This window comes from Hipposideros armiger, unplaced genomic scaffold (assembly GCF_001890085.2).
Source record: "Hipposideros armiger isolate ML-2016 unplaced genomic scaffold, ASM189008v1 scaffold_14, whole genome shotgun sequence".
NCBI lineage: Eukaryota > Metazoa > Chordata > Mammalia > Chiroptera > Hipposideridae > Hipposideros > Hipposideros armiger.
Window position 1 is genome coordinate 2,034,408 of NW_017731364.1, and position 14,050 is coordinate 2,048,457.

A 14,050-nucleotide genomic window follows, 5' to 3' on the forward strand; every position below is an offset into this window, starting at 1 on the left:
TTGGTTAAGAGCTCGCTCAAGAGTTTGAGCTCTGAGCAACAGCGGTTCGATGCCCGGCCAGAGCTGAGCTGCCGCTAAGCTGCCAATAGGTAGGATGGCTCAGCTTAAAAACAAAAACAAAAACAAAACAAAACAAAAAAACTCAGTTCTACTACTTACTAGCAGTGTGACCTTCGAAAAGTTCCTTCTCTGAAAGCCAGTTTCCTTATCTGTAAAAAGGGAACTAACTAACCTGTAAGCAATCCTTTGAGGTAGGGAGAGAACATGTATAAAGCATTCTGCATGAAGAAGGTACTTACTGTCCCCTTTAGTTTCTTTAGTAGGGGAAGTAATAATTATTCATAACCTATTTCACAAGCTAGGATTCTACAACAAAATTAGAAAATAACTGACCCAGCGCATCATGTATGCCTTTATGCCACACTACCTTGCATACTGTTACATTAGCCTGAAGGTACAGAGCCTCCCTATGTCTTCTAAACCACTGGTGAGCATGGTACAAAAGCCATTGACTGTGACATACTGTACCTTTTGGTTTGATTTCTCTTCCCTTGAATGGCTAAAACGTGTAAGCTAACACAAACCTGTCACAGTCCGCTGGCCATCGCTTAGGTTATTCCACCACTTGTTAATCTAAAACAGAAGGAAAATTGCATATCACCATACAGTAAATACTTTCAGGCGAGGAAAATGAAAAGCCAAAAATAAAATGCTGTGCGCATATAAAAACCACTGGTGAACAACAGATGCAATGGGTATGCGGCAGCGTGGAAAGCAGTTTGCTTATGGTAGACAGCCTCCAATCTCTACAAAGAGCCACCAATTAGCTCTGTGATCGCAGACAAATTACCTCTAAACTTCAGCTTCCTGATTATACAATGGAGATAAGTAACAGACACTTAGCAGTATTGCTGGAATACCAACAATGTAATAAAGCATGTACCACACTATCAGATAGAGATAGCTATCAAGTAAGTGATTATTCACCAAGGGCCAATCTAGTTTAAAATTTTTAACTGAGAATATTTTCTGCTAAAATTGCTTTTATTTTTTTCTAAAGGTATAATAGTAGTATAAAGGTATAATGATGTTTAGAAATAGAGAGACCGAGAGACAATCCTAATGTTCAGGGATACACACTGAAGTTTTCATGGATGAAATAAGCCTAGGATTTGCTTTACAGTAATCAATGGTGGGGAGGGAAGGGAAAGAAAGTGGACTAGATGAAACACAGTGGGTCATGTGACAATCACCATGGAAGCCGGATGAAAGGGATTCATTATAGTATTCTCTTTACTTTTTTTATCTGTTTGAAGTTTTCCATGATTGAAGTTTTTAAATAAAAAACATATTCTAACCATGAAATTGAACCAGACTTTGTATATGAATACAAAAAGAAATCCAAAGTTAAAAGAAAGTTACAGATCAATATGTATATGGTCCATATACAGTGATTCCGTTTTTGTAATAACTAAATCGGGCATGAGCTCTACGAACGTGCTCACCACACATGTGGTGGTGTGGCAGGGCTTCCCAGGCCCTTTACTCCCCAAGTTTTATTTATGTATTGTTTCAATTTTCTTTAATGGACATGAATTTTATATCTTATAACCTATCATTTTTTTAACTATAATAACCAAATCCATCTTTGGATGAAGATTATGTATACAGCTTGTGTCATTTCTCACCATTCTAAAGAACCATTTGGGTATCAAAACTTTATAGTGCAGACGTGCTGGAAACCTGTAACTTTCTAAGGGGTCTGAGATTATGGAATAGGTCCGTTTTACCATTTCTCAAACATACTGTACTGACGAAAAGTCACTGCTACTTATTATAGCTTTCACCTACACATATTATATCCCTGTTCTTCTGCTCATAAAGCCTCTCTAAAACAGGGAGGGCTGGTGCTTCTTGTTTGTGTCTATGGGGAAACAAGGTGGAATGAATCCTTCTCCCTACCTAGTGGAACCTTTCATTAGGAAAAAGAAAGCCCAAGGCTGCCCTCTCAGGCGCTCACCGGGAGGATTAAGTTCCTAGGAAAGAAAAACATTGAAGAGGACATGGACCCTCTCTCCAGATTGGAGGGGCAGTGTGTCATAAAAAAAATGAAGGTGCTTAAAAACCATATGGACCTGGATTCACACATTAGCTTCTGACCTTAGGGCTCAATAAGTGTTGTCAAATGGAATAAATAAAATATTTGTTTTATGTAAAAGGCAGTATTTTAAAAAATCAACAAAGAGGAAAGAGGGCCATCAACTTGTATATGAAGTAACGAAAAGCTTGAAAAGTTCTCTATATTACCTTTTTCTTGCATCCTCATCCCCTGAATACAGTTAGAAACACTCAAAAGTGGGTATTTACCAGAAGTATGTAAATGTGTCACTAAGAAGCTTTTGAAAATCCACATGGTATCTCTACCCCTAAGGCATAAATATTTTGAGAAACTCTCTGTGATTCTAATATGGAATACAGAATCAAAATAATCCAGCAAGGTGATGCAAGTGAAACAGTGGCCTTGAAGCTTTAGTAGGTCTGGGAGAAACCCCAAAACATTAACAACTATCCCTGGTTGATTCTTGATACACATGAGTAGAGGGACAAACTGCTTGGAACACTGTCAAATGTAACACTGCCAAATATACAAAATGTTAATAAATACTTGACTCGAAAGAAGAATGTTAAGTCCACTGATTTCACATCTACTGATTTAATGTTGCCATTAACTAAAAAACATAAATAACCCGACTTCAAGAATGGTGATCAGCTACAACAAAGAAAGCCATATTTATCTTTACCTCCTTTCTGATGTCTCCTTCCTTTTGTGGTCTTATGCTATCCAACCAATCAGCTTTTACACCATCAAAATAACTCTGGACCCTGGATTTCAGTGATTCATATTGCCAAATAGCAGCTGATCCAAATGCACAGCCTGTAAACTACATAAAATATATTACAAAATAAATTTAAAAGAGAAACAGATCTATACATAGCTCCAAGAACAATATTTCACCTTCACTGCTTTTTACAAACAACAAGAAGGAACATCTGGCACAGTGAAACCTATTGCGTGAAAAGAACATTTAACTGTTTCCCATTTTTTTAAACTTCACAGTACCCTGGGGCCTATTTACAGCTACAATAGAAATTTTCAAAGAAAATTCAAAGTATCGACTTGAAATGTTACACCAAGTAAGAGGCCCATAAGTTTCTTCTCCAGTGCTTACATAACTGAACCAGATTCTAACAGCAATTATTAAATTCCTGTTCTCCTGTAACCATTCACGACACCAGATACCCAGATCCTTTGACAGCCTCCCACTTGTCTTTAAGGGAGCCCAAACAGGACAAATAGTACTGTAACAGTGCACCTGCAGCAAGGTAGGTAACTCCTAGTGATGGGATCTCTTACCCCAACAGTAAAAAAAAACGGCTTTACAAGAGTCCTTATAGGATAGGGAGACGGATAAAAGATTGTTTCTTCTACAGGAGGAATCAAAGCACTTCTCTTGTACGCTTCACCACTTGTTCCTGTGTCGGATCTTCGAGGTTCAACCTTCCTAGGTGCTTTTCTGAACCCACATTTTTGCTGAATGAAAAAGTTAAACCTATAGGGGAAAATAACAGATTAGAAACAGACATGCAGCTTGCAAACATCAACCTCTACGAGCCTCCCCACTTGGCCTGTATCATCACCATCTCAGTTGACTTCATACTCGATAGCCCTAAAGAAGCCAAGACTCCTTTGCCCAGGTAGAATTCAAAATCAAATCACTGAACTGTGACTTCTGGAAATGGGGAGACACAAACTGCAGCAACTTTAGCAGGGAACTTGTTTGTGCAGTTACTGCGTATCAATCAACAAAATAATTTGTATCCATCCACCACATGGAGTTTGCAGTCCTGAAAAAGCTGCAGAACTCTATGGGGAGTGGGGAATGAACAAAAAAGGCGAAGGGGATTAAGAAATACAAACTGCCAGTTATAAAATTAGTCACAGTGATGTAATGTACAGCATAGGGAATATAGTCAATAATATAGTAATTACGTATGGTGACAGATGGTTGACTTGTGGTGATCACCTCGGAAGGTATTGGGTTGTCAGGAAAGTCATGACGCATTTTTGCAACGAAAAACAGAGAAAAAATACGTCATGACTTTTCCAACAACCCAATATATAAATGTCTAATCACTATGTTGTACTCCTGAAACTAATATAATATTGTATGTCAATTATAACTTAAAATAATTTTTAAATGAAAAAGCAAAATAAAAAAAAATGGATCTGAAAAAAAAAACACATGAAGAACTCCAAGTTGTCAGTTTGAATTAGCACAGAAAGGCTGTTATTTTGTTTGAAGTTTGGTCAATTTCCAGAGCAAACATTTAAATGTATTATCCTTGAAGTCACTCCAAATTCAAATAATTCTTTCCTTTTATAAATACTGACCATTAAAAATTGATAGATTTTCCCCATCTCTGTCCCCATTTATTTCACTTCCAGTTTGGGGGACACCCACCAAATGTTTTGCAAAGGGTTTTGTCTTTTGAGTCCCTGTATAGCTTGACCTCCTCAAAATAGCTCACACTACTGATCACACCTGCCAGCCCCCGGTCCTCTAAGACTGCACTCCCTGCTCCTCAAATTCACTTTCCTGGTGGCTTCCCCTTTTCTCCTATCCCTTAGCGACAGATACGCTCAAAGGCTCCAACAGGCCCTTTACAGACTCTCCATTCAAACTCAGCCCATGTAAATTCCTGAAGCATTTTTTTTTCTTTTGTAAAACTGTAATTTTCCCAAAGTAGACAATGTAGAGGCCCCTTTCAGTCTGTTCTCCTTGTACATCGTAAACTTAGTGTCCTCCTAGACACAAAGCTCCTCAAAAGCAGAAATCAGACAGGCCTTCTTTTGTAACCCAGCTCCTGAAACACTTTTATTGAATCAAAGAATAAATTCAGGAGAAGGTCCAAGATGGCAGAATAGGTAAATGCTATGTCTGCCTCATCCCAAGATCACATTAAAATTACAACTAAATTATGGTCAATCAATCCGGAGAAACACCTGAAGACTAGCTGAACAGAACCCCTACTCCAATTCATTCTTCACACTTTATTAAGTACAAATATAAATCGTTCTCTTGCTTTAAACCCCCCAATCATTTTTCATCACTCCATCAAACTGAGCAGTGCTACTCCCTTGTTCTGGTACATACTTGCCTTTGTTAATTTTTTGGTGCCCTTCAGAAATCAGTTTATTTACCTCCCCCTCCATGAAGCCTTCCTTAACTCCCCCAGGCTGGGTCTCCTTTGTACTCCTAAAGCATTCAGTATATACGTTTTTTTTAAATTGGGTAACAGTGTGTTATTTCTTTTTCTCTTGCCTGTGCCGTCTATAGAGGCTAGGAAAGAGAAATATCTTCACTTTTCCAGCCTCCTCTATGACCATATTACAGAGTCTGACAAAACGAAGCTTCAGAATTTTTTAGGAGCCTCTTGGAAAGGTTTTACTTACCTGATTAAAATGGATGTATCACTAATGTCACACCCCCTCCCCATTCTTTTTGCCTTAAGTAAGGATGTAATGACTAGATCTGGGACAGTCATCTTGAATGCCAAGAGGAAGGCCAAGGGATGCAGATACTAACCTTGACATTTTTAAGCCACTGAGCAAAGACAGTAGTCACCTACGTCCAATCATCCTATGCTAAATACCACTTTCATTTATTTAAACAATAAATTTATCTACAGCCAAAGGCATTCCCAGCTGATAACATCTTTAAAGTGGCACATGTTATTCTTTTGCAATTGGATTTGATTTTTATTAACTTCCCAAAGTAATCTGGAGCTAGGTCTAGTAAATAAAATACCAACACCGCTTTGGGGCCAAAAAAAGGGTGTCACGAAGTAATGAGGATATGTTTCCTTTAAAGATCACAAGTTGTAACCTAGTGTTGTTGATATCTAGCATTTATTTTTTTTTATTAGACCAAGAAATATGAAGGATGAGATTCCTTTATATCACCAACAGTTTAACATTACATACAGGATCTGTACTCAATCGGTTCTAATGAAACATTACTTCTTCTATGAAGCTTATCAATTCGTTTCATTCTGAAGCACAATGTTTGAAAAAAACCACACAAACACACCAGGTTTGGAAATCAGAATTTGAAGGAAAGCCTGACCTTTTGCCAGAATAATATGTACCTTGAGAATATCAACAGAAGTTGGGCTGAGGACACCAAGAATATATTAAAGGGTGGTCCCAGGGTGAAGTTCAGATACAGAATACATATCTTAAGAGTACATAGAGAATTACAGTTGGGCGTACAGAATCTGTTGGATAGAATTAAGTATTATGTCTTGGCTTACTGAACATCTATTTTATTACCTAGGGTACATTCATATACTGCAGGGACTGGAAAGCTAAAAACTGTTTCCCAGGTATCCTTTTGGTCAGGATTCCAGATGTGATCAGGGTCTGCTATTCAGATACACTGGTACAATACCTGAAGTCAGAGCTGAGTTTGGTGACGAGGTGGGACATGAGGCATCAATTTTGCTAGTGAAAATAATGGTGGAGACTGCACAGTTTTAATCTGGTCAGGAGATCCTGATTTGGCAGCAGCCTCCCCAGTTACCTCATTATTTATTATTGCATAACAAACTGCCCTAAAACTTAATTGTCCTAAAACCGTAGTTCATTATTTCTCATGATTCTGTTAGTTAGCTGCCCTCAGCTGGGCAGCTCTTCTGCTGGTCTCACCAGGGGTCACTCACGCGGCCAGTCACTGGACTGCTCAACTGGTGCTCGAATCACTCCCATATTTGGAGCCTCAGTACTGGTTGTCGGTTGGCCATCTCTCTCCAAATGGTCTCTTAGTAATGAGTAATCTAGCAGGGGCTTCTACCATGGCAGTGGGGCAGAAAGAAGGCTAAAGCTGCAAGGCCTCTTAAGGCCCAAGCTCGGACATTGCACATTACTTCTGCCACATGCTACTGGTCGAAGCGAGTCACAAGGCTAACCCAGCTTCAAGCAATAGGGAAACAGATTCCCTCCAAATGAGGAGTTGCCAATTACTGTGGCTATCTTTTTTCACCTACCACATCAGTTGTGGCAGAGGCAGGTATGGCTCTGAAAGCTTAGTCTAGAACACCAATGCTCAGCCCTGGTTCCTGGAGAGTAGCAGAATACGCCACTCCAAACTACGCCACTCTTGGCATAAGGATTATTTTGAGCTGAAGGCAACTGAGAAGAAGCAAATACAAGAAAAGCTCTGTGCTATGTACAATGTCAGATGGATAGTAGACTTGGTGGGGTTATCACTTTGTGAGGGGAGTAAATGTCTAATCAGTATGTTGTTTTGCACACCTGAAACTAATAATAAAAAAGTCAAAAGTGATTTGTCAAGGGGGAAAAAAAAACTGCCTGCCCTGCCCATGTGCCTGAAAGCAGGGTACAAATTTGTAAAGATGTACCCATTCTCCCCTCTCTACCAGGAAGGACAGAAGTTAATCATGAGACCACTCTAAACCCTCATGAGCCCAGAGAAGGCACCAGCGAATCTACGTAACAAACTTTACTAACTAGCCCTTGTGTTCTATTAGTTCCCTCATATATTATCTTCCCACAATTTGCTGTCCTAGAAACTCAAAGTCCTTTTCCTTTGTCTTGTCATTTTTCTAAAACTCTATGGTTCTTTTGTTAAAATGCTATATAAACCCAAGTTCTTACCACCCCTTTGAGTTACTTAACACTGAGTACTCTCCATGTGTATGCACAATGCACATGTTCATAAACTTGTTTTTCTCCTGTAATCTGTCTTTTGTCAGTCTAATTTACGGGGCCCCAGCCAATGAACCTGATTGGTAGAGGCAAAACAGTTTTTCCTTCCCTATACTACACATTAGAATTGCCTGGTGAGCTCTTAAAAATACAGACATACCTCATTTTATTGTGTTTCACTTTATTGCCCTTCACAGACGTTGCATGTTTTACAAATTCAAGGCAAGACCCTCCACCAGTAAAAAAGATTAAGACTCACTTTATTGCAATACTATGGTGGTCTGGAACATAAACCGCAAAATCCCCGAGGAACACCATACTTAGAAATGCCAGGGCTCCACCTCATACCAGTGAAATTAGAATCTCCAGGGGGTGGGACTGAGGCATCAGTAATTTTTAAGAGCTCCCCAAGGTGATTCTCATGTGCAGCCAGGATTGAGAAAAATGTCAGTGTACATACAAATCCCCTGGGGGTCTTGTTAAAATCAGATTCTAATTCAGTAGGTCTGGGGTGGGGTAAATCTTGAGACTGCATTTCTAAACACACTCCTAAATTATGGATTGACAAAATATGCCCAGCAGGGTGGACGTGGCCCTCCAGCTAAGAATGGTTTTTGCATTCTTAAAGCGCTGTTTAAAAGAAAAGGCAAAGAATATGTACCCGAGAACCCATGAGTGGTCCTATTTTCTATCTGGCCAACCCCTGTCCTGGATGATGCCTGCACTGCTGGTTCATGAACTACTTTGAACAGCAAGGATCTAGGACCTAACGCACCACTCTTCCAACATTTCTACTTAATCCTATCTGATTAGGATTAACGAAAATCTGGGTTTGTAACAACGAAAAAGAAAGTCAACATGGAAGTTTCACTAGGGCTGACGGTAGTGAGCACTTCGGGCTGTCTCCCAGCATCCACGCCCTCTTCTCCTCTCCTAACAGTTCCCCGGAATGGACAGCTATTTGGTTTGGGGAGGCACACGAAGCTCCTGAGGGGCTTAAGCCAACCTACACACCCCATTCCCTGGCAACATCAAGGGCCGTCTCGCGGCCACACTCCCAGTCCCACCAGCACCAGGAATGTTGGCTAGGAGGTCACTAGGTGACAGAAATTTTTAGCTCCGTTATAACCCTATGGGACCACTGTTTTATATACAGTCCATCAATGACCAAAATGGCGTCATGATGACTGTGAGGAAGTGAATTTTTTCTGCTGGATTTGAACCTAAAAGTATATAGTCCAAGAGCTGCTGACAGCTATTTTACAACAAGAAGACAGCATGCTGAGAGAATAAAGCCAACACTTAGGAAGCAGAGCCAAGCCATGGAGAAAAATAAAATCCTGGCAACGTGAAACACTGGATCTTGCCTCACCAGAAGTCAGTGCTACCGCTGAACTTTCTAACTGCATAAACCAATCAATCCCCCTAATTGCTTAGGTCGGTTAGAGTTGGGTTTCTGTTGGTACAAGGATGCTTTTAGATGTAATAAGTACTTCATGACACATTATGTGACAAGGTACATTCTCTGTCCTCAGGGAGCTTTTGTTTTAAATTTCTTAAAATGCAAAACCAACCAGGAAGAGCATGATAAATGTCTCTAATTTCAAATGTTTGAGATTTACGGGTGTGGGCTCTTTAGCTCTACCCATCCCATTCAGGTGGGTATATAAGATGGAAAAATAAATTACTTAATAAGTGACTTATCTGAAGTAAGTTCAGGGGAAAAAAAGTAAAACACAAAATGGAGACGGTCACTAGAGGAATGAGTATAAAAACCCACGAAGGCAGGCCTTTTGGACTTGCTGCTTTGGTCTTGCCAATAACTAGTGATTTTTTTTTAGATTGTATTGGGGAATTGGGGGAGGGGAAGAACAGTGTTGGGGAATTGGGGAAGGGGACCAGCCATGTTGTTGTTCTTCAATCTTCGTTGTGGAGGGCGCCAGTCGCCATCTGGCTTCCTGTTGGCAACTCATGGCCTCTAAGCTCAAGGTGCTGTGTTCAACTGCACCTTGCAGGTGGGCGTAGCCACCATCCCATATGGGAGTCAAACCAGCAGCCTTGTTGTTAAGAGCACACACTCTATCCACTGAGCCATCCGAGTGGCAGCTCAGCTCAAGGTGCCGAGCTCAGTCTTAGTTGCGGGTGGGCAGAGCCCACCATCGAACAGGCAATCTTGTTGTTACACCAGCTGAGCCATCCTGCCACCTGTTGGCAGCTCAGTGACAGCTCAGCTCAGGCACAGCGTCACTGGCCCATGTGGGAATTGAACCAGCGGCCCTGTTGCTCAGAGCCTGCGGTAATAAGCCAACTGAGCCACTCGGCCTGCCCCAATAACTAGTGATTTATGAAAGCAATCTAACATACTCAAATTGAGACATCATGAATACTTGATTTACCACTAGCTACACAGTTGTTATGGTTCAGTTTTTTAAAATATGTTCCCATTGGATGTCAGGCCAGAGCTGAGCTGCCAACAGGTGGCAGGGTGGCTCAGCTAAAAAAAAAAAAAATGATCCCATAACTTTTACATAGAAAAAGTCATATCTATATATTTGTTGGCTTAAGGGTGAGTGAGATTAAGTCTCAAGATTTGTTTTTAACAATGTGAGGATAAAAGCAATGTAACTTAGATATATGGTACAAGTCAGCACTAATGTCTGTTACTAAAGATTTGTGTGAATACATTGAGTGGAAATGGCTTAATGTAAAAATGGTGACAAGATGTGTCCAAGCATCCACACAATAGGTTCATTCCATTTTAAAAAAAATAGATGTATTTGATGTATTCAGGGGAGGGGGGAATTCTACACAAACTCTTTACATGCCAAAATTATTTTCTTAAAACCCACCCTGAGTTAACAGATGTTGACTTCAACAGGGAAAATAATTGAAAATACTTGATTTACTGATTGGTCAAGTATTTTACCTAAATATATGTTAAGGCTGATCCCAATCTAAAAAATTTAAGCTCCGTGTAAATGTTACAGTCAACTATTTTCTTCTATTAGATAATTCCATACAACTGACAAATTATGCAGACTCTTTCAAGCTTAAACCATTTTTCAGAAGTGCTGACAGAAGTTTGATAATGGTAAAATTTCTAAAGAGCCTAAGAGAGATTTCCCTTTTTCTGTAAAGGGCCAGGCAGTAAATAATGGGGTGCCAAAAAAATGTATACACCTGACTTGTATTCATCTTTTGTTATCAGTATATATTGAGTGTTACAACTTTAATACAGTTTTTTCCTTTCTTAAAATGTGTATACATGTTTTTTTGGCAGCCTCTGAATTTCAGTCAATGTGAAGAACAATTTAAATCTGTTGCATATTATTTTGTTTTGCAACACTTTAAAAATGTAAAAACTATGCTTGGCTGGTGGGCTGCCTTGGGCCTGCTGTTTGCACAACCTTTATATCACCACTTGCAACATCTGTAAAAAATATAAATTCTTCAGGCCTATTACTTCAGAATAATGAATGGGCCCAGAACTCTGCTTTTTAACCATATCTCTGACTTCATTCTTCTGCATACTAATTTCAGAAGCACAGGAAGTCAAAGCAGACCTAATAAAGTGATGTACGGTAACTCATGCTCCCTATTAAGTGCTTATTTCCAGAGGCAAGTAGGCATATATTCCATTTCAGCCTTACCTACCTACATTCTCTTGTAATGCACATTTCTATGCAACCACAAAACTGTCAGCTTCAAACTTTACACAGAAATAGCAAACTGTAAAAAAAATTAGATGCTAATCAACATCACATCTTTCTTCATTTGTTTTTTTTAAGTGGTCTCCAATTTTTACTGGAGGCTCCTCAATCATTTTTCTTTTGCTTTCCCTTCCTAATGCGTATCTTTAATATTTAATATACCTGTTGCCATATTCATTTTTCTTCCCCTTCAAACCTGCAATTTCAACTGGGATTTGGAGTCAACAACGGAATCAGGACCACTAAAATCTAGCACCACCTCCACATGACCTCCTCATTCTCCATCTCCCCAGGGGTTGAAGATCAGTGTCTCACATTCCATGTTACAGTGTATCACGAGGTTAAGGGGCAATGTTTGCATGTTTTTCACAAATTCCTGAAACGATTCCCTGGGAGTGCTTATCAGAACTACAGGTTCTTCCACTCTTCTTCCCCCGCCCCCTCCTTCTGAGTTGACAGAACTGGGGGTGGAGCCTGGGAAATTATATGTTCTGCAAACTTTGCAGGTGATCCTTAAGATTAGACAATGACTCCACCACACTGGAGCCTCAATTATTTACCACCAGCTAGCCTCCATGTTGATAAACACTCAAGCTCCTTGCTACCACCTATCAGGTGGATTCCAAGGCACAATCTAACCAAGTTAGAAATTGGGCTGAAACTACGGATTAAATAAAAGGAACACATATCGGAGCAAAATACGTATCAGAATCTTGGACAGTTTAAGGATTTCTCTATTCTCTCAATTTAGAAGTGAATTATTCCAATGCAAACGCAGCAAATACTGATAAACCATACTCTTCATACGGCTTCCACTCAATAAGACTACTTGAGTAATTTTCTTTCCAAATCATCTGGAATCCAAATATGCCACTGTCTCAATTCTTCAACAGAAAAGCTTCTCCTACGACTCTGCAAGAGGCAAAAATGATGATCTCCTCTGATTCCATGTTCCCTTAGCTCTCTAAATGCTAAAGAAAGTAGTTTGTGGTAGACCATAGGTTTGATAAAGGCTGATAGAAAAATCTCAGCTTTACTATTCTTCCAGTTGTTAACTGCTTCACTTAAAAAATAAGTCTGGGGCTGGCCGAGTGGCGCGGTGGTTAAGAGCTGGCTTGGGATGCCAGAGGGCCCCGGTTCGGATCCCATATATGAGGGCCAGTGACACTGCCCTCCACAGCTAAGATGCTGAACAACAGCTCAACCTGGAGCTAGGCTTCCATGAGTCGCCAGCGATAGTGTCGGCTGCAGCCCCTGCTGCAGTGGGTTGCCATGGGCTACCGTGTGTAGCCAGCAGTCAGCGTGAGCGGCCTTCCAGAAGCCTGCGACTGATCTGCCTCACCCGTGAAGAGCGCAATGATGGTGCCAACTTGAGCCAGTGAAACGTCCTCCACAACTAGACTGAAGAACAAAAGGGCAGCAACTTGTCTGTTCCCCTTCCCCAATTCCCCAGCACTGTTCCCATCCCCCAATTCCCCAATTAAAAAAATCTTAAAAAAAAAAAAAAGTCTGAGGTGGGTGAAAAGGAGTGAAGAAGAAGAGGTACAAACTTCCCAAGTATAAAACAAATAAATCACGGGGATATCATCTACAGCACATGTAATGTAACCAATAATAACTTTGTACAGTGACAGATGGTTATGAGGCATATTGTTGTGATCATATTGTAAGGTAAAACAAATGCAGAATCACTGTTGCACACCTAAAACTAATGTAACATTGTATGTCAACTATACTTTTTTTAAAAGACCCAACAAAATGCTTAACGAATACAAAGACAAAACAAAACTTTTCTTTTGTAATGGGTGCAGTGCCTTCCTCGCAGGCTTATGAGGCGCGGCACGCAGTTCCCCTCAGGGATTGATTAGTTTCCCTTCCCGTCAAGTCCCTCCCGATGGGAAAGGCGACCGTGCGGGCTCACGGAGAGCTGGGGCGAGAAGCGGGGACAGGACGGAGGCGAGCTCAGAAAGGGCGCCGGGGAGAGGTCGGGGCAGGTGGGGCGAGGGGGTGGGACAGGGGCAGCTTCAGAGGCCCGCACGGCCTCCGCCCCTGAGGATGCGTGGCCGGAGCGCAGGGTCCGAGAGGCGAGAGGCCGGGAGCGGTGGTCCTTACCTGCGTCCGAGCAGCCGCGGCGGGGCCAGGACCGCAGAAAGCTCCTCGCAACTGCGGCCGCCCCCCGGGGGAGCCCACGCCTGGCCGCAGCCCCAGCCTCTCTGCGCCCAGCCTCGCAACGCCATCTTCCCAACCTCTGCCCCACCATGGCCCGACCTTACCAACCCTGGCCGCGGAACCACTTCCGGGGCGAAGGAAGAACCATAGAGCACCGAGTGGCAGCCTGGAGCGCCACCGCGCGGCCGAGCCGAGGCCGGACCAACCCTGGGGACCGGGGACGCGCCGGCCACCAATCCCCGCCCCAACCCTTAAATCTGGACCTGGGCGGGGCGTGGAAGAGCGGCCCCGCCTCCAACCCATTTGCAGATGAGTCCCCAAGGGAAAAGTAGCATGTATTGGGTCATGCCACGTACCTGGCACTTTCCCTAAAGCTATTGTA

At 41.6% G+C, this 14,050-nt stretch overlaps 1 protein-coding gene across 1 annotated transcript in view; it reads right to left on the minus strand.

The window, feature by feature from the left end:
* The window catches only part of PARL (presenilin associated rhomboid like), a 45,918-nt gene extending 32,125 nt beyond the window's left edge, over nt 1-13,793 (minus strand). Inside the window, exons 1-4 of the mRNA XM_019623691.1 lie at nt 13,612-13,793; nt 3,416-3,611; nt 2,802-2,942; nt 585-633 (exon numbers count right to left, since the gene is read on the minus strand). Coding sequence (XP_019479236.1) covers nt 585-633; nt 2,802-2,942; nt 3,416-3,611; nt 13,612-13,736 — 511 coding nt within the window. The 5' untranslated portion in view covers nt 13,737-13,793. The remainder of the gene's footprint in view (nt 1-584; nt 634-2,801; nt 2,943-3,415; nt 3,612-13,611) is intronic.
* Between the last annotated feature and the right edge of the window lie 257 nt (nt 13,794-14,050).